Source organism: Lotus japonicus, chromosome 4, assembly GCF_012489685.1.
Source record: "Lotus japonicus ecotype B-129 chromosome 4, LjGifu_v1.2".
In the NCBI taxonomy this organism is placed as follows: Eukaryota; Viridiplantae; Streptophyta; class Magnoliopsida; order Fabales; family Fabaceae; genus Lotus; species Lotus japonicus.
The window spans coordinates 76,194,520-76,220,319 of record NC_080044.1 but is presented as its reverse complement, the minus strand read 5'-3'; the positions used below and the strand labels follow the sequence as shown (position 1 = coordinate 76,220,319).

The 25,800-nt window shown below is 35.5% G+C and overlaps 3 protein-coding genes across 4 annotated transcripts; 1 reads left to right on the top strand and 2 right to left on the bottom strand.

The window, feature by feature from the left end:
* Positions 1 to 3,501: 3,501 nt before the first annotated feature.
* On the top strand, positions 3,502 to 9,388 carry LOC130713731 (sulfite exporter TauE/SafE family protein 3-like). Its single transcript, XM_057563529.1, has 12 exons — positions 3,502 to 3,804; positions 3,947 to 4,106; positions 6,548 to 6,748; positions 6,833 to 6,897; positions 6,983 to 7,010; positions 7,430 to 7,521; positions 7,598 to 7,684; positions 7,808 to 7,858; positions 8,064 to 8,285; positions 8,366 to 8,459; positions 8,790 to 8,930; positions 9,160 to 9,388. Exons 1-12 carry the CDS (start codon positions 3,619 to 3,621, stop codon positions 9,261 to 9,263), a joined length of 1,431 nt encoding a protein of 476 aa, XP_057419512.1. The 5' UTR covers positions 3,502 to 3,618; the 3' UTR covers positions 9,264 to 9,388.
* Positions 9,389 to 11,638: 2,250 nt separating this feature from the next.
* On the bottom strand, positions 11,639 to 12,330 carry LOC130714580 (ubiquitin-40S ribosomal protein S27a-like). Its single transcript, XM_057564489.1, has one exon. The coding sequence runs from the start codon at positions 12,274 to 12,276 to the stop codon at positions 11,809 to 11,811; it is 468 nt and encodes a 155-aa protein (XP_057420472.1). The 5' UTR covers positions 12,277 to 12,330; the 3' UTR covers positions 11,639 to 11,808.
* Positions 12,331 to 13,754: 1,424 nt separating this feature from the next.
* Positions 13,755 to 22,413, bottom strand: LOC130713849 (pre-mRNA-processing factor 39-2). Of its 2 annotated transcripts, XM_057563662.1 has the most exons (13): positions 22,272 to 22,413; positions 22,011 to 22,111; positions 21,616 to 21,845; positions 21,352 to 21,519; positions 19,960 to 20,332; positions 19,717 to 19,860; positions 18,829 to 18,981; positions 18,624 to 18,740; positions 18,093 to 18,173; positions 17,305 to 17,454; positions 15,128 to 16,942; positions 14,389 to 14,439; positions 13,756 to 14,195 (listed from the first exon to the last, which is right to left on the bottom strand). In XM_057563662.1, the coding sequence occupies exons 1-13, from the start codon at positions 22,300 to 22,302 to the stop codon at positions 14,112 to 14,114; spliced, it is 3,498 nt and encodes a 1,165-aa protein (XP_057419645.1). In that variant the 5' UTR covers positions 22,303 to 22,413; the 3' UTR covers positions 13,756 to 14,111. The 2 variants fall into 2 exon arrangements, with proteins under 2 accessions (XP_057419646.1, XP_057419645.1); XM_057563663.1 differs by lacking the exon at positions 18,829 to 18,981 and having other exon boundaries at positions 13,755 to 14,195.
* Between the last annotated feature and the right edge of the window lie 3,387 nt (positions 22,414 to 25,800).

Here is a 25,800-nt window from a genome sequence, read left to right as displayed (position 1 = left end):
GTACTCAGAGATATGGTGACTTAGGTGTCACATTTGCACAATATGAACGTTCTCCACAGAGATCAAAATTAGCAGATATGGGAATCAGTAAAAAGTTTCCTCCAGATCGATCCTATTTCTGGTCAGTAAGTTTTGGTTTGAAATCTTAGATCAAATTTAAAGTGAGAGATAGAAAGATTAGAGAATTGTAACATGTCTAACTCTTAACCGTTGATTTAATATGTTGCAGGCAATGGAACTTACGGATGGCGAGCTCCTGAGTCAATTCCTGAGTTAATTAATTCTGTAAAACAAACACGTGGTTCAGATTGCTTCAGTCTGGGGTTAGTGTTGTTCTACTGTCTGACGCGTGGTGGACATCCGTTTGGACTTCATCTTGATCAGTTTGAACAAAATATATTGAGCAATAATAAATCTGAGTTCGACCAAATTACTGGTATGTCTGAAGCTAAGCATATGATTGAGACTTTGTTATACCCAACACCTAAATCAAGGTATATAAATAATCTTTTTCAATTACCCTTATATATTTTCTTATTCAACAAAGTTAGCAATTACACTCTTAACACTCATCTTTTTGTGTAATTTCAGGCCAAGTGCGAGGAACATTTTAGAGCATCCTTTTTTCTGGCCAACTGAAAAAAAAAGCTTCACTTCTTAAGGGATGTGAGCGAAAGGCTCAATTTCTCAACACCGTTACGTATTGTGGGTGACCTTTCAAATATTATTGTTGGGGACTGGGGTCAAAGGTTGGACACGTTGTTATCTAATGACCTAAACCAAACGGGTTATTATGATTTCACATCGGCAATAGATTTGATAAGGGCGATTAGAAATAAATACGCTCACTCTAATCTTTATATCTCTCACTTTAAATTTGATCTAAGATTTCAAACCAAAACTTACTAACCAGAAATATTTGACATAAGTGAAGATCGATCTGGAGGAAACTTTTTACTAATTCTCATATCTGCTAATTTTGCACACAATGTCGGGTCCATAGTCATTAATATATTTGACGGCTTCAAATCTCTGTGGAGAACGTTCATATTGTGCAAATGTGACACCTCTGTGACCATATCTCTGAGTACAACATATAAATATTTAGTCATTATGTACACAATATAAACTTATAAACAACAAATAAAAGGTTTATATCTACCCCATTAGCTTTCTTAATAAAGCGGTAGGGTTTCCATTATGCGTCTAAAGTGACGTAGCCCCAAGCTCATCCAAAAAAACTTTTACCATCTGATTTGGATTGCGCTGGCCTCCACTAAAATAACAAATAAAATCTTGTAGGGTACACCCACATCTTTCCAGCGCTATGTAGTAGAAGTTTTGACTTCATACATTCGGACAATGTTTGAAAAAGGAGTACATATATGGGTTTTGAAAACCTTTGCTCATACGGGGTTAGAACTTAAAGTTCAAGATGGTTAGTTTTAATGTATAGACCTCAATATATATAGTTGCATTTTCAGGATTTGTAAAAAAAATTACCTTATTTGTAAAGCCCACTGACTGGCCCTTAGTGCCTTATTTTTTGTTTTGGTGAATGAAAGTTTGGTGGTGGTTATTCAGAAATGGGCTAGGCCTTAGTTCCTAATTTATTATTTTTTCAAGAAAAAAAAAGTAATAAACAAAATATAACAAAACTAATAGATAGTTGAGTTTTTTAAGTATTTAGGTTAAAATAATAAACTCAAACAAGATAGTTGAGTTCTTTAACTATTTATGTTAAAAATAATAAACTCAAAACAACATAAATTGAAGTTGCCTTTGTCTGAGACTGAGACAGTGACTTGATCCATGCGTTGTGATTGTATATATTTATAGAAAAAAAAAATGTCTGTTTAAATGGCTATGATACATGCCTCTGTAACAAATTATTTGTCACATACTGGGTGTGATATGTCACAATGTATTCAGAACTACAATCTCATTTCATGTGAATCCGACACCTCAACCACTATATGACAACATGTCCATTTCATCATTTTTGTACGGTTATATCAGCATATAAATAGAATTATATATAATATATATTATTAACTCAATAACTCCAAAGTTTGATATACGTGGTAAGCATATTAAACCCTCATAAAATGAGAGCACAAACCTAATTTTCAGGAAAGTTATTTATTAGAAGTGGTATGCAACAGTTTTTCAAAAGAGTCAGACATTCATCCCAAAAAAAACTCTCTAGATTCATGCGACTCAACAAGTTGATAGTGAACTTTCAAGATGTCAGTTAACTAAACAACACTAAAGATAGCGTGGTCCATTTCATTTGTCCTCAGTGAAGTGAAGGTTCATAAATAATTACATATAATTTAAGGCAGTGTCTACTATAAACTTGGTATACCATGATCTCTTAGTGGTCCACGGGGACTACAACGTAAAAAAATTGAATGGCTTATATTAAATTATATTTAAACACTCAAATAATTTTGACCACATGAAAAAAATACTCAAATTATCAAAATATCTTTCCTCTGTCTCCCATTGCAATTACATAAAACTTCTTTCCCTAGTCATCACAGAATTCTTGAATCTTACACCGGAAGTTGAGGAAGGTGACAAGGGGATTCACTATTGTTGAATTCGGTATTTGTAGAGCGAGGATTCGTCATGGTGATCGTGGAGACAAGAGAGGTAGAGGTCGGAAAAGAAGGGGATGAAGGATAGGACGACGAAGGTGGGGGTCGAATGTCCTATGTCGGGCTAGCCGCCATCCGCATTGTGCCCGCTTGGGACCTTCACCTAAGAGAATTTTTTTCTTGTGTGGATGGTGAAGATTTTCCCGATAAAATTTAGAAATGGGGATAAGATTACTGTCTCTGCCCTGTCAGATCCCTCCTACCCTACATATATTAGTGAAAATACAATCACATCCTTGTGAATATCGGATTGTTACAATGAAGACTTCACTTTACGTAAGATTTCATATTTTTTATGGGTTAATGTTGACTTTACATTTCTAACTTTTCATTTTGAAGATTTTACATACATATTGTGTTATGAATTTCATATAGTGTTATTTAAATTTATTTGTATTGAACTTGATGTACCTACTCACTTGGAGTTTTTTTAATTGCATAAAGTTTATGCAATTTACATATTTAATAAAAAAATTACTAAAATTTTAAGGAGATGTCAGGATCTGGTAAGAATATATGAGAAGGTATGGAATAAGAATGTGGTACAAGTTCACTTCACCGTGGGATATTGGAGATTGGGGATGGGAAGGGGACCGAAGAGAGATACGCGGGAATGGAGCGAGGATGCACTCTACATCCCCAGCCCGAGATATGTCATTCTTGTATGTGACATTCTTTAAATATTTATATTAACCTAAAAAAGAAATCTTTAAATATTTATTAAGAGATATATAAACTATATATTTTGTCTTGACATGTCAGGTGACATTAAATCCATAAATGCCACCGCTTGTTAGCATCAAATTGAATATGATGTTTCTTTTTCCTACTGATTGAACTCAAATATATAGCATCAACAACAACCACCGAGCAGTTCCTGGTTCCTGTTTTGAAGTATTTGAAATTTCCATCAATAGGAACATAAGAGACTTGAACAAGATTTCTCTTCATATACATGATGAATGAGGCTGAATCAAAAAGCTGGAATGTTAAATGGGTTGCTGGATTAAGAGTTTTGATCTCTTTTCTTCTTGTTGTTCTTCTCTTTTCAGCCCCAGTTACATGTTCCCATCAAAATGCAGACCAAAACACAACCTCAGCATCCAACAAAACCTCAGCATTTTATGAACATACTTGGCCGGTAAGACTGTTCATTCAAAACTATGGTTGTCATTTAGAATCATTAAAATTTATGTACTGTTTAATTATGTTTTACCTTAGCTTCAATTTCAAGTGTTTGTTAGTAAAAGATTTTGAATTGAGAATTAACCTTTGTTGTGCAGGGGATGGAGTTAGGGTGGAAAATAACAATGGGCACCATAATTGGATTCCTAGGATCAGCATTTGGTACTGTGGGAGGTGTTGGTGGGGGTGGCATATTTGTGCCAATGCTTACTCTCATAATAGGATTTGACCCAAAATCAGCAACTGCAATATCAAAATGTAAGAACTAATTAACACTTTTTCTTCAATTCCTCCCTATATTCTTTGGTGAAACATGCATTTGGTTTATGAGATTTCCTCCAATTCAGTACAAGAAGGTTGTGACCGTGTGTGGAACATTTTTGATACCAAACATTACAGAATTCAGAATTCGTTTCATGAATCATATATCCCAAAAATTTAAACTTCATGACTCATGATTAATTTTATATTATATTTATCCCAACATGCAGAAGTAGGGGAAGGGTAACCCAGCGGGGTCATGGTCACCCCAAATTTTTTATTTTATTTTATTTTATAATAAACCATATGATATTCATTCTAAGCTGCATGCCTGCTCTCATGCAGATTCAGTATCTTTTTCCAGATTCCATTTGGTAGTCTCTCTGATATGTGGTTATAAGGGGTGGTGGAGTCTTGACACCTTGTATTTTAAGGTTAGGTGTCACCCTTGATTTTTTTTTGGTTACAGGTGTCACCCTTGATTAGCTTTCATGTGTTTGCAGCCGCTTGTCTAAAATTCTGGAAAATACATGGTGATGCTTTCTACATGGTGTAAATAACCAAGATCAAATATAGCAATGGTACCAATAAGGTCTAGTACAACTGATAGATAATTGAATTTATTAGACATCTAATTTAAGGTTTGATCTTTAAATGGTGTTTAAGGAGAATAATTTTGTTGATAAAGGTATAACCCCATAACGTGATGTTGTGATCTTCGTATCTCGGAGTATTAGTTTTATAATGGAATTTACTTATGTAGCATTTGGTAAGAAAATCTTTTAATTTTAACTTTTTTTACAGCAAAATGAAAATCTTTATTAATAATGTAACCTTATGAGAATAACATTGTCATGAAACACTAAAAACCCCAACTCTTTTTAAAATGTGGAACTAAATAATTAGTTAAAACAGTCTAGTTCTCTGACCTTAACTAAAACTTTTATACATACAAAATTACAAATTTTGCAACATTCTTATGTATGGACACTTGTCTAGGCATGACACTTGTATGGAGCTCTATCTCTGCATTAATTAAAAAGAAAAAGAAAACAATGGTCCTTTACTGTCTATAATTTGCTGATTATTTATGGTGTTGATTTTGTTTTTTAGTTTTATTTTTACATCTACTTCACACTTCCTTGTGTCTTTTTTTTATTTTAATCATATATTCACAAGATTATAGTCATAAATTCATAATTCTAAGGGTAAACATGATGTAAAGTTGAAGAGTGTGAAACATTTTTGTCTGATTTTTTTTTCACTAGAATTGCTATATGTCGTGCATAATTTGAACAAAACTATAAATATTTGTTAATTCTACTCTTTATTTATAATAAATAGAAAACATATTTTGGCCAAATTACAGAGACATAACACATTCGTCGAGTTTCTCTTACCACTTATTGACCCACTATTTTATGTGGTAATAAGAGCGAAACATACATTTCAGCTTCTTTCTCAACCTTTTCACAGACGGGGTATAAGACTAAATACAATGGTTTGTTGAAATGAATTTTGTTGAGGGTGTGTAGTGGTTGGTTGAGGTTTGTTGAAGATGAGGTGGAGAAGAGAAGTGTTGAGAGTTCTCAACATGTTGAGAGGGGGGTAACCGGTGCCACGTGGCGCGTTCTGGTTCGTTGTCCGAATTTTTATCATCTTAATCTTTTGAACTCAATTATTTCATTGCAAAGGAAAAAAAATTTTGACTAAAATTCATGATTTTTTTTCCTCTATAAATAGAGACTTGGTTCGTTTGATTTGGACACAGAAAAAAAAAACCAAATTTTTCACTATTTTTATTATTTTTCTATTACCCTTTGTTTTGAATAAAAAAAATTCATGTATGCTATGTTTTTTTTTTTGAAACTTATGTATGCTATGTTATATCTAGAGTGAGTGACTCGCTTTGGTCGCTTGATTAATAGGCTGATATATTTGGAAAACCATACATCATAAATAGATTGACGTTTCATGTGGCCCATCCTCACTTTGCTTAGCCCGAGGGCTAACGGGCTAGTCCACATGCTATTAATAAAAATATTAAAATATATACAAAAATATTAAAACTATCTAAAAATGTAACATTATTAAAATTTATAAAATGAGTCAAATCAAATACGCATTTAAATACATCATATATAAATATAAAGAACACCCAAAATATCCTAACACACTAATAGAAATTATATAAATTTTATTTCCCCCTTTAAAAAAGCTATTGCCCACGGGCTGGTCTATTTTGAGAAAATAAAATTTATCTTTTGAAACTGAGCAGTAGCTTTGATATAAATATAATCAATAGCTTTTGAGTGTTATAATTGATTTTGAAAAAAAATTCATCCAAACATGTTTTATGTGCTTTTGGCAATTTTAAATTTATTTTGAATATTCTTTGAATTGACTGAATCTGTATGTTTCTGTTTTTTGGGTGAAAGTCATGATTACTGGTGGAGCAGGAGCAACTGTTTTCTACAATATGAGGCAAAGACACCCAACCCTTGACTTGCCTGTGATTGACTATGACCTAGCACTTCTTTTCCAACCAATGTTGATGCTTGGAATCAGTATTGGAGTTGCTTTCAATGTGATTTTTCCTCAGTGGGTGATAACAACTTTGTTAATAGTACTTTTCACAGGTAACAATTGCTTAAAAATTGAGTCCTTTCTCATTTTCTTTCAATATTTTGCCTATCCATTGATGTGATATTGATATGAAACAGGCATTTCAATTAAAGCATTCTTAAAGGGCGTCGACACATGGAAACAAGAAACCCTTGCTAAGAAGGTTGCTAAAATGTAGCTCATCTTTTGATTCATTCTTTTTTCCAATTTTTGTGCATTGGTTTAATGCATCACTATTCTAATTCCAGGAAGCTAAGGTGAATTCACAGATAAATGGTATGTGGTCTGATATTATTTCGTTTAAATATATTTTTGGTCCTTGCATTGTTGGAATTATGTGTTTTATTCTGTCTATGTCTTTTTGTTTAACTTCAGTCACTGGAATTTTGAAATAGTCATGATTCTATCCTTGCGAGGATTTTCATTGTCAACTTATTCTTTTTAAATTTCAGTCCTCGAAATTGCTTTTTCTCTTGATATTGGTTCTCAGGAACTCAAAAATGGATATTTCGAAAATATAGGTACTTAATTAAAAAATGAGAGATTGAAACCAACAATTTCCAATAATGCATGGACCAAAAACATATTTAAGCCTTATTTCTATCACAGCCTTATGAATCTCTTATGTAAGTTACTAACTATGTGATAAAGATAGTTGTTATCAGACATGTCTTGCTAATTTTCAGTCTAATTAGATATTGAAAGGATTGAAGATGCTACGCATGATCTTCAAAGAGGAGACCGGGTCAATGAGAGTCACAACAAAACCAGTCAATCAAGGAAAAAAGTAATAGATACTACAGAGTTTCTGGTTCCATGTCTAACAACTACTGTTTTTAACTAAATCTTATACTGTCATGCAGGTTTCTGTTGTTGAAAATATTTATTGGAGGGAACTTGGACTTCTTTTATCTGTCTGGCTCTTGATACTTGCATTGCAGATAGGAAAAGTTAGTATCTAATAAGCAATTCAACTCACAAAATTTATTTTGATGTTCAACATTTTCTTGTAGTAATTAATTGATGGACATTGATCAGCATTGTTGATAATATATGCTCTTGTTTTGAAACAGAATTACACAACAAATTGCTCGGTGTTATTTTGGATACTGAATTTACTACAGGTATAAAACAGGAGAATTCAATAGCTAGAAACCAAAGCTTTTCATCTTTTCCTTTTTTAATTTTCCAGTAATCAAGCCAATATGGTATGGTTAAGTGTTGAGCAATTTAGAGTTTGATTTGGTCTTAACATCAAATTTGGGTCTAAACAAAGGACAAATATCATGGTGATTATTTTCTTTCTTTTCCCCCCTTGTCTTTGATCAGGTCCCTATTGCTGTAGGAGTGAGTTCATATGAGGCTGTGCTTTTATACAAAGGGAAGAGATTCATAACATCCAAGGGTGATCAGAAAACAAATTTGCAAATTCACCAGTTATTTGTGTACTGTGTTCTTGGCTTAATTGCTGGTATGGTTGGTGCCTTGCTTGGTGTTGGTGGAGGATTCATCATGGGCCCCCTTTTCATTGGACTAGGAGTTCATCCCCAGGTACCTTTGATCCTTCTATTTACCATGAAATCAATCAAGATTTGAGGACTACTTGACTAAGATTTGATGTTTCCATGAAGGTGTCAAGTGCTACATCCACTTTTACAATGACATTTTCTGCATCTATGTCAGTGGTGGAATATTACCTTCTGAAACGTTTTCCTCTTCCTTATGGTAAGTATGGATTAATGAAATGAACTAAGTACATGTTTGCAAATCCTTCTAAAATTGATTCTAAAGCTAAAATTAATCATAGGTTCAGTGAGTAGCTTCTGGTTTTCAAATTTGATTCCGATAGAATAGAATTTGATCTTAACATACTACAGTAAAATTTTCAGACGAGTAATTCTCTCATGCTCCAAGAGCACATCCATAGGGTTGTAAAGTAACAACATGATGAATTGGTCATTAGCTAATTGGTTTAAAAAAGGATTGTTACCATTGAAGAAAGCAATAACTTCTTATTATGAAATTCTTAATACTCAATTTTCGTTTATCTTGCAGCTCTTTACTTTGTAGCTGTAGCCATTGCTGCTGCACTTGTTGGGCAGCATTTAGTGAGAAAGCTGATTGCCATATTGGGGAGATCATCTGTGATCATTTTCATCCTAGCTGTCACAATTTTTGTGAGTGGAATATCACTAGGTAAGTTTCATTTCGAGATTCTTTTGATATTCTTCATTTTTGTGATGGTAGCTATACTCTAGCAACTTATCTTATAGTTTGAGAGTAGGTACATTTTCATGTACCAATAATGATACGTATATCTTTTACTTACTTATTTGAAGTTTTATGCATACAATGGGCACACATTCAGATGAGGCAAGTCATAAGTGGAAACTCTTAATTGTTCAATTCTTTTTTCAAATTACAGGAGGAGTAGGCATAGCAAACATGATTGAAAGAATTGAAAAGAAGGAGTACATGGGGTTTGAAAACCTTTGCACGTACGGGGACAGAACTTTTCAAGAGGATTAGTTTAGAAGTGTAGTACTTTACGATAGTTGCATTTTCAGGGCTTTTGTAACTTTGTATTAAAAATTTACCAGACAAGTTTAACTGTTTGAATAATAATTTATGACTGTTGCAAAGTAGAATAGTTAACAAATAAAATGTTTTGATATCAATCGAATCCATTAGTGCAAGTTTATTATGACTAAGAAAGCTATAAAACACAGCTCAATCTACCAACGATTGCTTGGTTCATGAGGGGGACTATATATATATATATATATATATATATATATATATATATATATATATATATATATACACACACACGCACCATATTGGACAAAGGGTAAATCATACTAGTGATAAACACCACATCTTTCAATTCAAAACATCAAAACATTTAGGTCCCGTTTGGAAAAACAGCTTAATTAAGCACTTATAGTCATAAGCGCTTATGACATAAGCGCTTATTCATAAGCTATTTTTAAAAATTTATTGAAACAAATAAAAAATAAGCTGCATATAAGCATGAGCTGTCCTGAGTAGCTTGTGAAAATAAGCTGAAAATAGCTTATGGCATGCCATAAGCTGTTTGCATAAGCTCTCCCAAACATTGGCATAAGAGCTTATGCTGTCAGATAAGCTCAAATAAGCTCTTCCAAACTGGACCTTAGTATATGAATACTTTCGCTTCCCCCTTAAAGGAAGTTACGGATCATCACTCGGGATCGCACGGCTTTTATACCATTGTTGTGTCATAAGATGTTGTGTCATATGAAAGGGTCCGGATATATCTCTACACACCATATTGGACAAAGAGTAAATCAAACTAGTGAAAGACACCACATCTTTCATCTGAAACATTCAGGTAGTAAGTAAGAGTCATTTCACTTTCACTCACCAAAAACACAATACATGTACACCATTCGATAAAAGGGAAGAGAGAATAATGGCCGAAATAGTGCAAGTGTAATCTTCTTTATAGATTGTGCTAACCATCCTCTCACTCCAATAATCCGAATATAAGGTCCTTAGATCAAGTGAGCTACTTTCAAGTGATTCTCCTGGAAGCCCTCCAAAGGATGACCCTCACGTTAACATGGAGATAAGTTAACAAGATATTAAAATGCAGAGTTGCATCAGCCCAACTTGGTGGCAGTTTCAATGTTAACATACACATGCATGTATCTTGTGCATACATTTAGGAAATGGATAATAGATAATGTACATTTTGTACAACTACTCTCTAAAGTATTTTGTTAGGATGTTTCAGAAACTAAGCATTTAAATCGGTTTGCTGCAGGGATTGATGAAGAGTACAAGAATTGAGTGAACTGAATTTCCTCTGCTACTCAGTTATGCACATTTTGGAGTTTTGGTAGTTTGTAGAAATTTCATTGAATACTTGTTGAAAATGTGCATCGGTGTTAGTCAGGGGTGAGGTTGAAAATTGGCAGGATACAGAAAGCCATTGTTTAAACTTTAAAGAATATAATCAGTTTATGCAATGTAGTTGACAAATTTAGTTTAGGCTTGACCCTGAAAAAAGGTAGAGTTTATGCAATGTTTCCAACTCTAGAGCAAGACCAACCTATGAACATGATCAGAAGGGTTTCAAGGAATACACATTCTTTGTTCAAAATAGTCAATTATTCCGAAGAAACATAAAGCAGTTTTATACAAATACAACTTAATCATCAACTGGATCAGAAAACACAACTTGAAAAACCGATAGAATCCAGTAACCTGCTTTTCATAGATATCAGATAACAATAAAAAAAACCCTACTGCATTCACTTCATTTCATAACCAATCCACTGGTTTCTCAAGAATGTTACTAGATACATACTAACAATACAAGCCAAACAAAACGAGTTAATCACACTCATTAACCAATCTAGAACAATTGGAAACCGAAAAACTCAGGCAGTTCCATGCAATAGTGCAAGGATTCAGCTGAGGAGTACCTCAAATGATAAATGATAAATCAACTAGTAAAGGACAAGACTCAAAATTAGGCACCTAACATATTTCACAGGACACTCATTGGCCAATCACATTTCATTATCGCAAGCAGCAGATAAAAACAACCAATCATAATTCATAAGCCATAACAGAGCAAACTACTACAGTCAAAGCAAATGAAGCTACCTTTAGATGCTGAGCCCATTCAGGAGAATCATAAAAGGGGTGTCAACAAAGTTTCAAAACCAAGCTATAATGCTAAATCAACTACAAAGCTTAACATTCTTCACAAAACACCTATCAAATTGGTCTCTAATCCAAAACAATCACATACACATACAGCAACAATGCTAATAACTAATTTGATTCCCACATTGGATATGGAATTGATCATTTATTCCGTAAGCTAATTGAAATTGCGACGACGAAAATCATGCAGCATAACAGATTATGAAATTACTAACGGCAAATATTATAAAGTTGTTATCTCAACCAAAACTAAATCAACACAAAAAATGTCAACCCCACAAGTCGAATATAACAAAAATTCAAACTTCGAATAGCAAAATAGAGAAATCTAACATTGTTCAAACCAAATGCAGCTCTAAGCAGTGGGCTTCTGGTAGACATAGGTGAGCCCACACTTGCCACAGTAGTGACGATCAAAGTGGTTCGCCATGAAAGTCCCGGCGCCGCACTCAGCATTGGGGCACTCCTTCCTCAGCCTCTGAACCTTCCCGGAGTCATCCACCTTGTAGAACTGGAGAACAGCGAGCTTCACCTTCCTGTGCTTGTGCTTGATCTTCTTGGGCTTAGTGTAGGTCTTCTTCTTCCTCTTCTTGGCGCCACCGCGGAGACGGAGGACGAGGTGGAGAGTGGACTCCTTCTGGATGTTGTAGTCGGCGAGGGTGCGGCCGTCTTCGAGTTGCTTTCCGGCGAAGATCAACCTCTGCTGGTCCGGGGGAATTCCCTCCTTGTCCTGGATCTTGGCTTTCACATTGTCGATTGTGTCGGAAGACTCCACCTCGAGGGTGATCGTCTTCCCCGTTAGGGTTTTCACGAAGATCTGCATCTTGCAGCAGCAGCACAATCGAACCAGAAGTGTTGAAGGTGAATTAGGGTTTAGGTTTGGTGGGTACTTGTAGTTGTGGCTGCTTGCTTTGTTGGGCTTTTTTTTCTAAACAATATTGGACTTCATTTGTGTGTTATTTATGTTAGATTGAAGCCCAATCTAATAACATTCTATTACATTTTTTTGTCTTTTTTTTAATAAAAAATGGTTGAACGGAGAGAAAACACCCTGAGATTACCGGGTAGAGTGCTAGTGGCATGTTGGGGAGGTCGGAAGAGACTCACTCTTGGAAGGAGCACCGAGGAATCTCCACGAGGAAGTTTGCCACCAACTGAAATTTTACTGACCCAAAGGGAGAATTTGTGTGATTGGAAGTTTGTGTAAAAGTTGTTTAGATTATAGTAGTTTGTATGATTCCAATCATTTTTAAAGTACATGATCCTAGTTGCAAGATTTTATCTAAGAGAATGTTGAATACTAGTAGTTTGATGTTGGTGTAAATTTTAAGAATGTTGTCTTTGAGAGACAAGTGATAATTTTGTCTAAGTCTAGAAATTATTTGTCTGACTGTAATTTTAGAAAATGGTCAAGGATACAGGATGGTGAAAATTGGTGAATATAGAGGCGTGTTCGTGTAACAAATTGGATTAAAGGCGAATGCCGAATACCACATAAGTTTGGAAGAATGCACAGACCTAAAATAAGGAAAAAGACTAGTCGAAAAGACTTAGACTTTTTGAGTAAACTTTAGGTTTTAGAAATTCATCAAAGGACAAAAATTGTATCGAATTTTGATTAAGAATAATGATAAAAATATTAAGTATTTTTGTCAAATGATTTTTTGCGTAGAACAAGGAGATATGAAAAGTTATTCCATTTTACACTCGAATGGGAGTAGTTATTCCAAATTGTCATTCAAGACAAATGGAAATACTTACTTCATCATATTATTATTTGTGGGGACATTGAACAAGTTAAAGGATGGTTATAAATGTGGTTTTTATTTTATAAAAAAAAATTAGAGTTGACTAATTGGGTCTCATTTGAAGAAGAAAGAATTAACAGTTTCAAAGATACCTTACAATAAACCCATTTACCTTACCACCACGAGACGAGTAGAGATTTTAACTTGCAACTTATCAAAAAACAAAGTTTTGTCATGCTCCACTCAACCAACTCATTGGAGTCAGAAGACATGGTTATTTAAAACACTTGTTGCAATTCTATAATTTAATCGTTGATAGAATTAGCCCATAAATAATTATGTATATGTAATATAATAAGATCACCATTACTCGAAAATTTCTGAGCATGGCTTTTCACACTCCATTGGTGAAAACCACTTTCATTCCCACTTGGAAAATGTATAGAATTTGGTTTCCATTATTAATTTTTTTCAGAAGTTCATGAATCGTCCAAATTAAACTATTTAAATTTAGGCTAGCTTTCAACCACTCACCATTTCCTAAAATACAGCTTTGGCCCAATGTAAGTTTTCAGTCACGAAGGAATGAACATCTTATTCTCAAAATAAAGGTTCCTGAAAATAAACTTAATCATTCTATTTATCAAAATGGACTTTTTAAGGCTTATAATGTGCTTAAGAATTCTATTTACATATGAAGCTGCGTCACCAGAACTTATCAACTCTCACTAGGATGGCCAAACAATTGTAACATACTCTTTAACTATAATGCAAATTACTGTGACCATTTTTTGCTTTGGGTGGAAGCTGCTAAGAATTTCATATTGGGATCCAGTGTCCTTGTGCCAAGTTTTCGCAGAGTAAATTCTGAATTTTACAACCATAAACATGTCAAATCTACAAGGAAATGTCAATCCTCTTGGGGATGATCCAGAACAGGAGAAGAAACCAACCCAGGTTCGCCTGATTGTTGCGACATTATCTCTTCATTGCTCTACATGACCAAAGTCCAAAAAATCAGAGATAAATTTTATGTTTGTAAAGGCCAGAGTAGCCATTTATGCAGCCAATTAAGATCGGAGGGTTAACAAACACAAAACAATTGATTATCTTTGTTTGGTACAGAAACTACTGATTATCTAGTTATGATACCAAATTGTTTTCCTTAAGAATTTGATTTAACTAACCTGTGATGTCACTATTGCCTGCCCTTGGTCTGCTACAGGACTGTTGTTGCTCTGCCATTGCAAAGAAACAATTAGAATTTTACAAGAAGTATTGAGTCCAAAGAAATATGGTCCACAGGTAACAAAACTGATCATCAAGAATCTGGCTCTTCCACTCAGCTTAAGTTGAAAATCGACTATAATAAGTAGAGACAGTATAGTTTCTATACTATTCAAGTGAAATCGAAATGAGAAATGCCATTAATCTTCATGATATATACATGAAACTAGAGGCCTATTTAGTTTGAAAAAACATTCCATTTTCATAATTAATTATAATACCCCACCTTATTTCGCTTTACTTTTTGTTTTCAAAGATTTTGTATGGGATATGGTGAAAATAAGAGCCTGTTAGGTTTATTTTCATTTACTGTTTTCAGATTTATATTACAAAACTGCTATATTATTTTCAGTTTGTTCTTTGTTTTCAAAGGTTTGTATAAGAAACAGAGAAACAAAATAAAACTTGTTTCCTTTGCTTCCTATACAAAATTTTGAAAACAGGAAACAAACTGAAAATAATGTGACAGTTTTGCAGTTGCTAGTGCGTAAGTAAAACTTGATCTAATTATTGGGGTAAACAAGTTTCAGTATTTTGTATTTTAAACACACCAAATCAATCTTATATCATGAAATTCATCAGTGTTCACTTATTCCTACTTCCATACTAAAAAACCTTTAGTTTCAACGCTGCCTGTACCTGTGTTGATGGCTGTTGCTGCTGAAGGTAAACAGGATGCTCTTGTTGCTGTTGTTGTAGCTGTTGAAAATATTGCTGCTGCTGCAGAAACTGTTGCTGTAACAGCAATTGTTGCAACTGTTGTGGTTGAACCAGTTGACTATGTTGTTGTTGTGATTGTTCCACCTGGAATGATTGTTGTTGCAACCTTTGTGGTAGAACCAGTTGACTCTGTTGTTGAAGTTGTTGTGATTGTTCCGCCTGGAATGATTGTTGTTGCAGCTGTTGCGGTTGAACCAGTTGACTATGTTGTTGAAGTTGCTGTGACTGTTCCAGCTGGAATGATTGTTGTTGCAACTGTTGTGGTTGAACTAGTTGATTATGTTGTTGAAGTTGCTGTGACTGTTCCAGCTGGAATGGTTGTTGTTGCAACTGTTGTGGTTGAACCAATTGACCGTGTTGTTGAAGTTGCTGTGACTGTTCCTGCTGGGTTGATTGTTGTTGCAATTGCATATAATGTTGTTGTAGTTGCAACTGCTGCTGCTGCTGTTGGTAGTAATACTGCTGCCACATCTGATTATGTTCTTGGCCATTCTGCATATATCCATATTGTACATTGCCTTGCATTGGATGTTGAAATACATGTGATGTGATATTGGCTGGTGACTGAGACTGAGATAAAGAATTCTGTATCGGAATGTTTTGTATAGGCCAACTATGAGTTGCAACAAAATCAGCAGGAGTAGAAGTGGCTTGAAATTGAGTTTGTCCTTGATTGAATTGCTGGGCTTGCATTTCCGATTGGGCGTAACCTGGAGTGACAGGCAATTGTGGTCCCCCTCCAGCTGGATGGAATTGTTGTGGAGGCAGCTGCTGCTGTTGGTGCTGTTTTCTGTGTGTGTATTCTCGATGACCATATTTGTGACCTCGGCGAAAGTTACCGGTATTTCTTTTCTGATGCCACTTTCCATCACTATTTCTAGAAAACCGGGGTGGTAGAAGTGATCTTCTAGCTCTCTCGTCTTGATGGCATGCTGAATATGAATTGTTTATTTCAACATGAGTTTGAGCAGATTCAGAGTCTTGAGTGCTAGCAGAGTTGTCTTGATTTGAAGTATGACCACCCGCCACCGTTCTACTATTCAACTTGCTCCTTTCTGGAATTGTGTCACACTCCTCCTGAGATGTCATCAGTTCCGAATCAGGGCATGTGCTCTCCCGGGGGTTCAATTCTTCAGTCTCAAGCTCACACTGAGAGAAGACAGCATTCTCATTCGAGGATGCTTTCAAAGATTTATTTCCACTGGCTGTTTGCTGTAATAAATTTTCAGATGAAACGTCAGATTCAGAACAATTTCTTTTTAAATTCTTATCAACTAGACCAGGTTCCTCTTCCACTTCCACTAAATCTGCAGACGGCAACTTATTTTCAGGACCATTGTCCCTTGGTTCCTCAGGGAGAGCCAAATCCCTTCCATTATTTCCTGCTTTGTCATCCGATTCCATGATTTGAAGCCCGTGCATATCTGTATCATTAGACTGAGTAATATGATTCAATTCATCAGCAGTAGGATCCAACTGGGTATCACAATACTCTGATGACACTTTCCTGTTTTCTTGAGGTAAATTTGCATGCATGTCAGAACTAGAATCCCTAGATGCTTGATTAGGTAAGGCAACCAAAACCTCTTCTCGCTTGTGCTGAATCAAATTTAGAGATCCTTGACATTTAGCTGATTGATGACGAAAATCTATCCTGGTAGAGCCTGGGAATAACTTCATGTGCCGATTCCATGCCTTCTTTACATCATGTATGGTTCCACAATAGTCAACAAACTGGAATTAACATGTAAGTGTCAGTATCAAAATTTCAAGGTACTTGGGCTGAGCTCAAGTGGCAAAGGTTTACTGCAAAAATGTTGGTATAAAAAAGGATCAACCCCGGAAAAGGTTCAAAATATTTATTTATTAAATGAATACGAGCTAATAAGCCTTTTTTCTGGGATAAAAAAATTATTCGAGAATAAAGAAAGAAGGAAAGCTATCAGGTAGCACGTTATAAATTTTGCTAATATGAACAGGTTGAACCATGAGACAAATAACTAAAAGTAAAAATAACAAGCAATAACCTCATAGTACTGTACTCCTAAATCATATAACGGACTCCAGTATAATTAAGTTCAAATGAAAAATGTAACCTCTAGGTATAACTTTGATATATCCTCAGCATCCTCGGTACCCAGACCTTGAGATTCATCAGACCTTGGAGATAATGCATCAGCTATAATTGTATCTATTAAAGTTATGTGCTTTGTCCCTCCATGCACCATTGAGAACTTTATCAATTCCTGCAGAAGAACAGCAAAACAAATGAAGAAATTTCATCACAATTTAAATTTAAATATGATGATTTTATCCCCTGAATAACCAAAATTGATGCTTGTAAGAATAAATGCACTCCTAGGATTGCACCTAACAGCTCAAGCTTGACAGAATATGAACTGTGCCTTTTACAGTTCCTTATTTTAGTTTAGTTGGTATCCACACCTGCAAGCCTTTAAACCCACAATTTCTTCTTCAACACGTGTTTGGCAGTGGGAGACAATTTTTTTTTTTTCAGGGGGGGGGGAGTCTTACTGTTGAGTATCCATGAAGATCAGTAGCAACTGGATAGTTTGACTTGTTCTGTCTATATGAAGTGCCCTATCTACTAGCAAGCAATTAAAAGCTTATCTTATCTGGTTTAATAGCACATTATGACGTTCTTTGATGTATGTAGCTGACCCCAGTTAGTGGGAAAAAAACTTTGGTTAGTTATCTGGTATTTCCGTAGGCTACTTACAGAATAGTTGACAACCAAGCCCAGACGGGGGGATGGGGAGGGGGTGTAAATGCATGCTTATTGTGATTTCTGAGCAATTCCAGCTTAAGTATATCTATTTTTACAAAAGATATATAAATGACATATGGGAAAAGGCAGACATACCTCCAGAAGCAATTTGTTTGGAGGCAAAGTTCTGATACCATCAATTAAGACATCTCTTGAAGCATCCTCGCTGTTTGTACTCTTAAAGCCAAGAAAGGAACAACACAAAAAGATTAGTTAACTACACCTGACATCAGCATGTGTTACATAGGTGACAGATTTTTTTCTTGTTTTTAATTTGAAAGAACTCTTATTTGTATAATTCTGATATACTTGCTTCAACCAGTTGATTAGAAAGAACTATTGTAACGAGTAGCTATAGCCTATAGGTACTCAGCCTAATCCTTTAAGTATAACTCCAACAAAAGTTATTCTCTTTGAATTCACGTCTACAAATACTGCTGGTATGAAAAGAAACAAACAAAATAAACAAGCCAAAAGTGAGAAAAATATGTCACCATGTCATGAACCAATTATCTCAAAAGTGAGAAAAACTTGAGGACTGATTTTCATCATAATAATTAGAATCACATCTTTAAATGAAATGGTTAAAACCCTAATGCTCAAAGCAGACAAGCACTTAATACCTACCATATATTTTAGCCGAGATAAATGAATATATAAAAGGGGAAGGGCTTGTAGCTTTTCCTCAGCTGCAGCCATTTCTAGAGCTTCTTTGTATATATTGAAAGCAGACTCCATGTTTCCCTGCAATAAAGATATAAAGCAGCACATGCAATCACTTAAAATATCTCGACATTGCAGACTTCAATGGCAGCAAAGGCTAATTGCATACCAAACGTTTTTCCATATTAGCTATAGATTTAACACTCTCCACAAAGTCTGAATCTGTCCCTTTACCCCTCTGAATATATAAAGCACGGGAAGCTATAACATCTCCTATCTGTTCCTTAAACCTAGCATTGAATGAATGGATTGCCGGCACACTCTGCAACGAACATATGGTTGAGCTATAAACATTTCCAAGTCAAGCATAAAGGTATGAAGTCAACGCGTAGAGAAGAGAGGAATTAAGCAAGTTTTAGCAGGGTATAACCTAGTTCAGAAAAAACATACCATATTGTATTTAGTTTACCACTTGGATGGTTAATTTCCTAAATTGGAATTTTTGTTGACAAAAGTGGACAACTATTTGTTTTTGGTTAAGAAATGTACTTGTTAGGGAGATGAATAAAAAAATAGAGCCAAAGATCTATGTAGCTTTTCAATCTTTCTGTATATCAGAACTGGAGAGTCTCCTTGAAATCAATCATGAGCATAGGAGCAAAGCCAATGCCATAAACACATGCAAAAGCGCCATAACAAATGCAAGGGAAAAAAGATTCCCATGAAATATTACAAGACCATAATTATTATGATATAACTAATTGATTGATTTTGATCTTTCCATTTTTAAGACATTGAGCATGACTCATAACACATGCGAACTTCCATATCCAAACTATTATGTTTCGTTTCTTCCTTCATTTATAAAGTGCTGTAACAAATTAGTTCTATCTTGGACATCTATTATATATATGTCAATGTTTCATATACTATCTTTTGCAATTGTTTTGTCCGGCCGGACAACTGTAGAGAAAACTCTTAGGTGCAAAATAAGAAGATGCTGATGCTGACCATTAACATGAAATTCAATCAGCATAAAAGATAATTAGAAACATACCTTCAAATAAATTTCGGTGGCTCGATCTAGAGAGTAGTTTGCTATTTCTCTTCCTCCCTTGGCTTCCATGAAGTCCACATAACGCATCCAATAATCACAATAGTTGGCACACACAATCAAGCATCTCTCATAAAGTTTCACAGCCTATCCTCAATGCGAGAAATCGAATATTTTAGAAAATAATATAAAAACTAAATAAACAACTAAATAACTTTGATGGTAAAAACTGTGCCGAAAAGGTACCCAGTCAAAATCCCCTTGAAGTTCAATAAAATCCAGATAATCATGCCAATTCTGCAATTGCTTTGCATCAAGTGGTTGAACATGAAAGTAATGTCTCTCAATATTAGCCTCAAAAGAACTAATCTTTGAATACAACTCACAAGCATTATGATAGAGCTGTTCTCCAATAACCCTGTACTTCTTTACAGCTATTGAACAAGCCATTCCAACAGATGAATCCATCATATCCTTGATAATGCAATAAATCTCATCATCCTTGCAACACATAGTCATAGGAATTTCTCCATCAAAACAAGATTCAGATTGCAATTGCTTTGGAGAATTGTCCAGGCTTGTCATTCCCTCTTCCAAAAAGGTTGCCAACTTTTTAAAACTGAAGAGATACAGAACTAATATCTGGTAAGTCCATTATTCAAATATATGTATGTATAAAACCTATATCAATATTCAATACATATGTTAAGCAAACACTGTCTGTACGGTTACACAATTTGAACAGTCATTCATATCTTCAAGTAGTGTGAGAATTCAGAAGCACATAAGATGAAGGTGATGACTAACAAAGAAGTAATATCTACTATCTAGGAAAACACTAAAAGAATGAATAAAAGACATGAAATATAGACTACAAAAATATGGCTAGTCTGCATTATGCAGGCCAGCTAAAAAGTAATTCAGCAATCAGCAGTAAAAGTTGCAAAAGCAATAGCAGGGAGAGAATGACTAAAATTTGCGTAGAGTGAGATGCAGATTGAGATTTCAGTATTTCACATCTCTTGAATAGTTGAATCTCTGACATAAAATTTGCATGTACTAATCAAAGGAAAATTAAGTTAAACCCCATAATCCTAACCCCCTGATATAAGTCGCAAGCCAATCCTTTTGACAGCTAGTCTGATAGTCTGTGTGAGGCTATTGGGTCAAACCTCATTACCACCATTATACACCAAACAAAAAATATTTATGATTGAAGAATTCTATCTAAGCAAATTTAGCTAAATTTAATTTTTTTAAGAACGTAAATCATATTAATGAGGACATTTTAACTTATGTTGTGCATTCTTTATTCCATAATTTATATTAAAATTAAGAATTATCACTAAAAACAAAATATACTGAAATGTTTAGCTAAAAATGTGTTTAGTTATGAACTATGAATGACACTTCAGGCAATCAAAAGATTTCATGACCTGGATTAGGGTCCATTACCAGAGCATATTCAAGCCATGCAAGCCTCAGAACTTGTAAATACTATCAACGTCCGACCATGGAGTAGAAAAATATTGTTAGCTTTTATTCAACTACGACTTTATACAGATAATGCAAGTAGAGCAAAGTTTCCCAGTACTTTTTGCAGAACAACTTAGAAAAAAATCAGAATAGAAGGCATACCTATCATAATACTGATGCAACTTTTTGGTTGGAAACTTAAGAGTTTGGATATAAACGTGAGCAAGAGAAATCCACTGCTGCTGGGAAAACTCAAATTGAATATACTTATCCCACAAGGTATGACATAAGTAGTCCTTCCCAACAAAGGAAATGGCTCTCTTGAACAATCTGGCAAAAATATATCAATAAGATCATCCTATTGCCTTCAAAAATCAACCATAGTAAAAGACTATGAAGAGAGAACAATGTGTATGCTTTAATTACCTCCGAATATCAGATGGTTCCTCAAAAGCTAACATACCAAAGCTACAGTAGTCAACCCACATGCCCACTGAATATGTTGCTGCTAACACAGCTTGTTCAAAGACTTCAACAACTTTATCTGCAGGGCATAAGCGTGCCATGTGGGCAGCATACTTCCTCCAATAGCCATAACACAACGGGAATTTGGACAAGAAATGGTCATAAACTAGACATATTTTCTCCACATTATCCTGAAGAAATAGACCCAAACACCTTATTTATATTTTAAGCTTGACATACCAATAAAGAAAGATTGATCACAAAGTACAGCATTAGAGCTGAACCATCCTGCATTATAGTTATGTGTATAATGATATTTCAAGAAAAATCAATAAACATTTTGGTATGAAACTTACAGGATATGTGTTGTCAATCTCTGAAATGAGTATAGTCCATTCATCAAAAGCTAATGAGCCCTTAGAAACAACATCTTCAAGTTCCACATTGTCATCTGTAGCTGCAAAGAAAAAATAACAAGCATCTCAATTTGTTGCTATGTTGTGAAAATTAACAAGCTAATAATATGCAGTATCATTATAAAAAATATTAAACATTATTTTAATTAAAAATCACTTTTTTAATTGAAAAAACAAATAAAGCTCTAATTTTTGGCTTACCGAATGAGAGTGTGGGGCACAGCGCCGCCATTAGAAGAGGATGAGAGAGAAGAGAACAGAGCAATAACCACACCGCACCACCCCAACGTAGTTCTGGTGAGAAGAAAGAGTGAAACTCAGATGCTCGGTTTTCCACTTTCCCTTTTTCCTTTTTTTTTTTAAATAAATCTCTCTGTATAAATATATAATATATTATTATAATTCTGCGTTTTTCTTAAAGAGAAAAAGGATGATGCACCGACAGTGTAAAGTTTTTTTACACCGTCAACCAATCAGATTTTAAGGATGTGTCACGTCAATTAATGAAATTGAATAAAAAGAGATATTTTCTCACATCCTTGAAATCTGATTGGTTGACGGTGTAAAAAACTTTACACTGTCGGTGCATAGAAATTAAACTATTTCTTAAAAATATTAATATTTTGAGATTAATATTTGTTGAATTGGGTGAGGATCTATTTTCAGTCCGAGAGGTCATTGGGCCTGTTTTTATGGTGGTTTACTTCCCAAAGGATGACATTAGTTGTGTCAATAAAAGGTTATAGACCGAGTTATGTTTGATCTAGTATTTATGGGAACGAGTTCGCTTTTTGAGAAAGGTGGGTGTGGAGAATTGGTAATGGGGAGAAGGTGCGTATTTGGCATGAAAAGCGGGCGGCTGCCTAATGGGTTGTTATTGGTTGGAAACCAACGGATGGCAGCTGACTTGGGGGTGGAAATGGTGGCTCATCTTATTTCCTCGTTGCAACGAGGTTGGAAAATGTCTCTTATGGATATGATATTTCCACCGGCGGGGAATGGATGTCGATCCTCGGTGTTCGTTGTGTAATGTGGAGGATAAAACAATTGATCATGTGTTGCTCTGGTGAGATGTTGTTCGAAGGTGTTGGTTTGTGTCTAATATATATGGGTTGCGCTTCTTGGGAGCGGTGGGCTTTTTCTTAGGCACCATGGTAAGCTTGTTGTGCGATGCTGTAGAAACGTATCAAAATTGTATATTTTGAATAATGGTATTACAATAATATATAGACAATTCTGTCTTAATGACAGATTGCATATAATTGGAAATTCAAATATACAATAAATGTAATGATACACAGTAGAGGTAATTGTGCAAGTATTGAGGAGGAGAATAAGGAGCAGATTGAGGCAGCATCATAGTCTTTAATTCTGGGAGACAAATCTGAGATTTATCCTAATTAACCAGATGCTCTCACACGCTCCCGCAAGATTGGGGATCCGTCAGAGACACCAATCTTGGCTCTTAAGTGTTGGTGTCGGGCCTTTGATAACGGTTTAGTTAAGCAATCATCCAGTTGATCAGTAGTGCAGACATGACGAACATTGAGTTTTCCTTGTTGGACTAAGTCTCGTACAAAGTGAATATCAATTGAAATGTGCTTCATGCGGCTGTGGTAGACTGGATTATGAGTGAGATAGGTAGCACTCAAATTGTCACACAGAATTGTAGGAGACTGTGTAAGTGGGACACCCAACTCAGTAAGTAGAGAGTGAATCCAAGCTAGTTCGGCAGCGGAATTTGCCATAGCACGATATTCAGCCTCTGTGGATGATCTAGCTACTGCACGTTGCTTGGAGGATTTCCATGCAATTAGGTTTGCCCCGTAGAAAAGAAGGTGTGCAGATGTGGAAGTAAAGTCATCCTTGTTACCGGCCCAATCCGCGTCACTGTATGCTAAAAGGGTTGTAGTTTTGGGTTTTTGAAGCAACAACCCATGGAATAGGGTTGATTTGAGGTACCGGAGGACACGTTTGAGCGCTGTCAAGTGAAGGACAGTGGGTCTTTGCATGAATTGAGCCAATTTGTTGACTGAAAAGGCAATGTCTGGACGCGTCATTGACAAGTATTGCAGGCTACCAACAATGCTGCGATAAAACTTGATGTCAACAGGAGGTGAACTATCATCTTTGGTGAGAGAGGTGCTTGTTGACATTGGGGTGAGGACAGGCTTGGCCTCATGCATTTTTGCTCTTTCCAAGAGTTCTGAAATATATTGATGTTGACTTAAAAATAGTCCAACAGAAGTTGGTATTACCTCAATGCCAAGGAAGTAGTGTAGGTCCCCCAAGTCTTTAATGGAAAAAGTACGGGCAAGAGTGGCAATGCAATCAACAACCTTAGGGGGAGAATTACCAGTAATGATTATGTCATCTACATATACAAGAGTGTATAGAACTGTTCCCTTGTTTCTGAGAACAAAGAGAGAAGAGTCAGATTTGGAATTAACAAAACCATAGTTGCAAAGGAACTTACACAAGGTGTGGAACCATGCTCTTGGTGCTTGCTTGAGCCCATAGATTGACTTTTGCAAGCGACATACATGATGAGGCATCTCAGGATGAATGAATCCGGGAGGTTGTTGCATGTAGACCTCTTCTGTTAGCATTCCGTGCAAGAATGCATTATAGACATCAAGTTGACGAATTGGCCAATAATGCTGCAGAGCCAAAGATAGAACAAGCCGCACAGTTGCTGGTTTGACTACGGGACTAAATGTTTCAGTATAGTCCAGTCCGGGACGTTGATGAAACCCTTTTGCTACAAGTCTTGCCTTGTACCTGTCAATAGCACCATTGGGCTTTCTTTTAATTTTGTATACCCATTTGCAGCCAACAATATTTGAGGCTTGAGATCGTGGAACCAACTCCCATGTTTTCTGTTGAACTAGAGCACCAAACTCTTTACTCATGGCATCACGCCATTCACTGGACTTAAGAGCCTGAGTCACACATGTAGGTTCCATTGTTGGAGGCATAGGATGTTTTGTGGTAAGAAGGTATTCATCATGAGCAAGGAGTTGACTGTGAAGCTCCTCAAAGGTAAAAGGTTGTTCTCTAGTGCGGATCGAGGCTGCAATGTCACGATATTCATTACCGAGACCATTGAGAACGTAGAGGGCAATATCATCAGCCAAGAGAGGCTTATCAAGCACGGCAAGTTCATCAGCAAGGGATTTCACCGAGAAGAGATAGTCAGTGATTGATTTGTCACCCTTAGTGCATCATTGGAGTTGATTCTTTATGGACATAACATGAGAGTGAGATGTGCTGGCAAACTGTGCTTCGATGGCAACCCATAAAGATCGAGCAGTGTCATAGGAGGCAAAGGAAAAACCATCACTTTCTGTCATGGAAGAAATGAGGAGATTGATGATGAGTTGATCAATGGTGAACCACGAAGTGTATTCATTGCAATAATATATAGACAATTATGTCTTAATGACAGATTGCATATAATTGGAAATTCAAATATACAATAAATGTAATGATACACAGTAGAGGTAATTGCGCAAGTATTGAGGAGGAGAATAAGGAGCAGATTGAGGCAGCATCATAGTCTTTAATTCTGGGAGACAAATCTGAGATTTATCCTAATTAATCAGATGCTCTCACAGATGCAGAAAAGGTTTTGGGGGGAGGATATGCCATGCTCTTTGTGATATGGGAAGGAGGAATAAACCACATTTTTAGGGGGTTTCCTTTGATTTACTTAAGGTGTTGCAGCGAG

Bases quoted from the DNA above. Each gene is read 5' to 3' on its own strand.
- LOC130713731 (XM_057563529.1), top strand. From the start codon at position 3,619: ATGATGAATGAGGCTGAATCAAAAAGCTGGAATGTTAAATGGGTTGCT. The intron at 6,749-6,832 runs GTAACAATTGCT...GATATGAAACAG, and splicing joins GTTAATAGTACTTTTCACAG to GCATTTCAATTAAAGCATTC. The intron at 8,286-8,365 runs GTACCTTTGATC...GTTTCCATGAAG, and splicing joins GACTAGGAGTTCATCCCCAG to GTGTCAAGTGCTACATCCAC.
- LOC130714580 (XM_057564489.1), bottom strand. From the start codon at position 12,276: ATGCAGATCTTCGTGAAAACCCTAACGGGGAAGACGATCACCCTCGAG.
- LOC130713849 (XM_057563662.1), bottom strand. From the start codon at position 22,302: ATGGCGGCGCTGTGCCCCACACTCTCATTCG. The intron at 18,741-18,828 runs GTATGCAATTAG...TCTTTATTGCAG, and splicing joins CTAATATGGAAAAACGTTTG to GGAAACATGGAGTCTGCTTT. The intron at 14,440-15,127 runs GTACAGGCAGCG...TTGCAATGGCAG, and splicing joins AGCAACAGCCATCAACACAG to AGCAACAACAGTCCTGTAGC.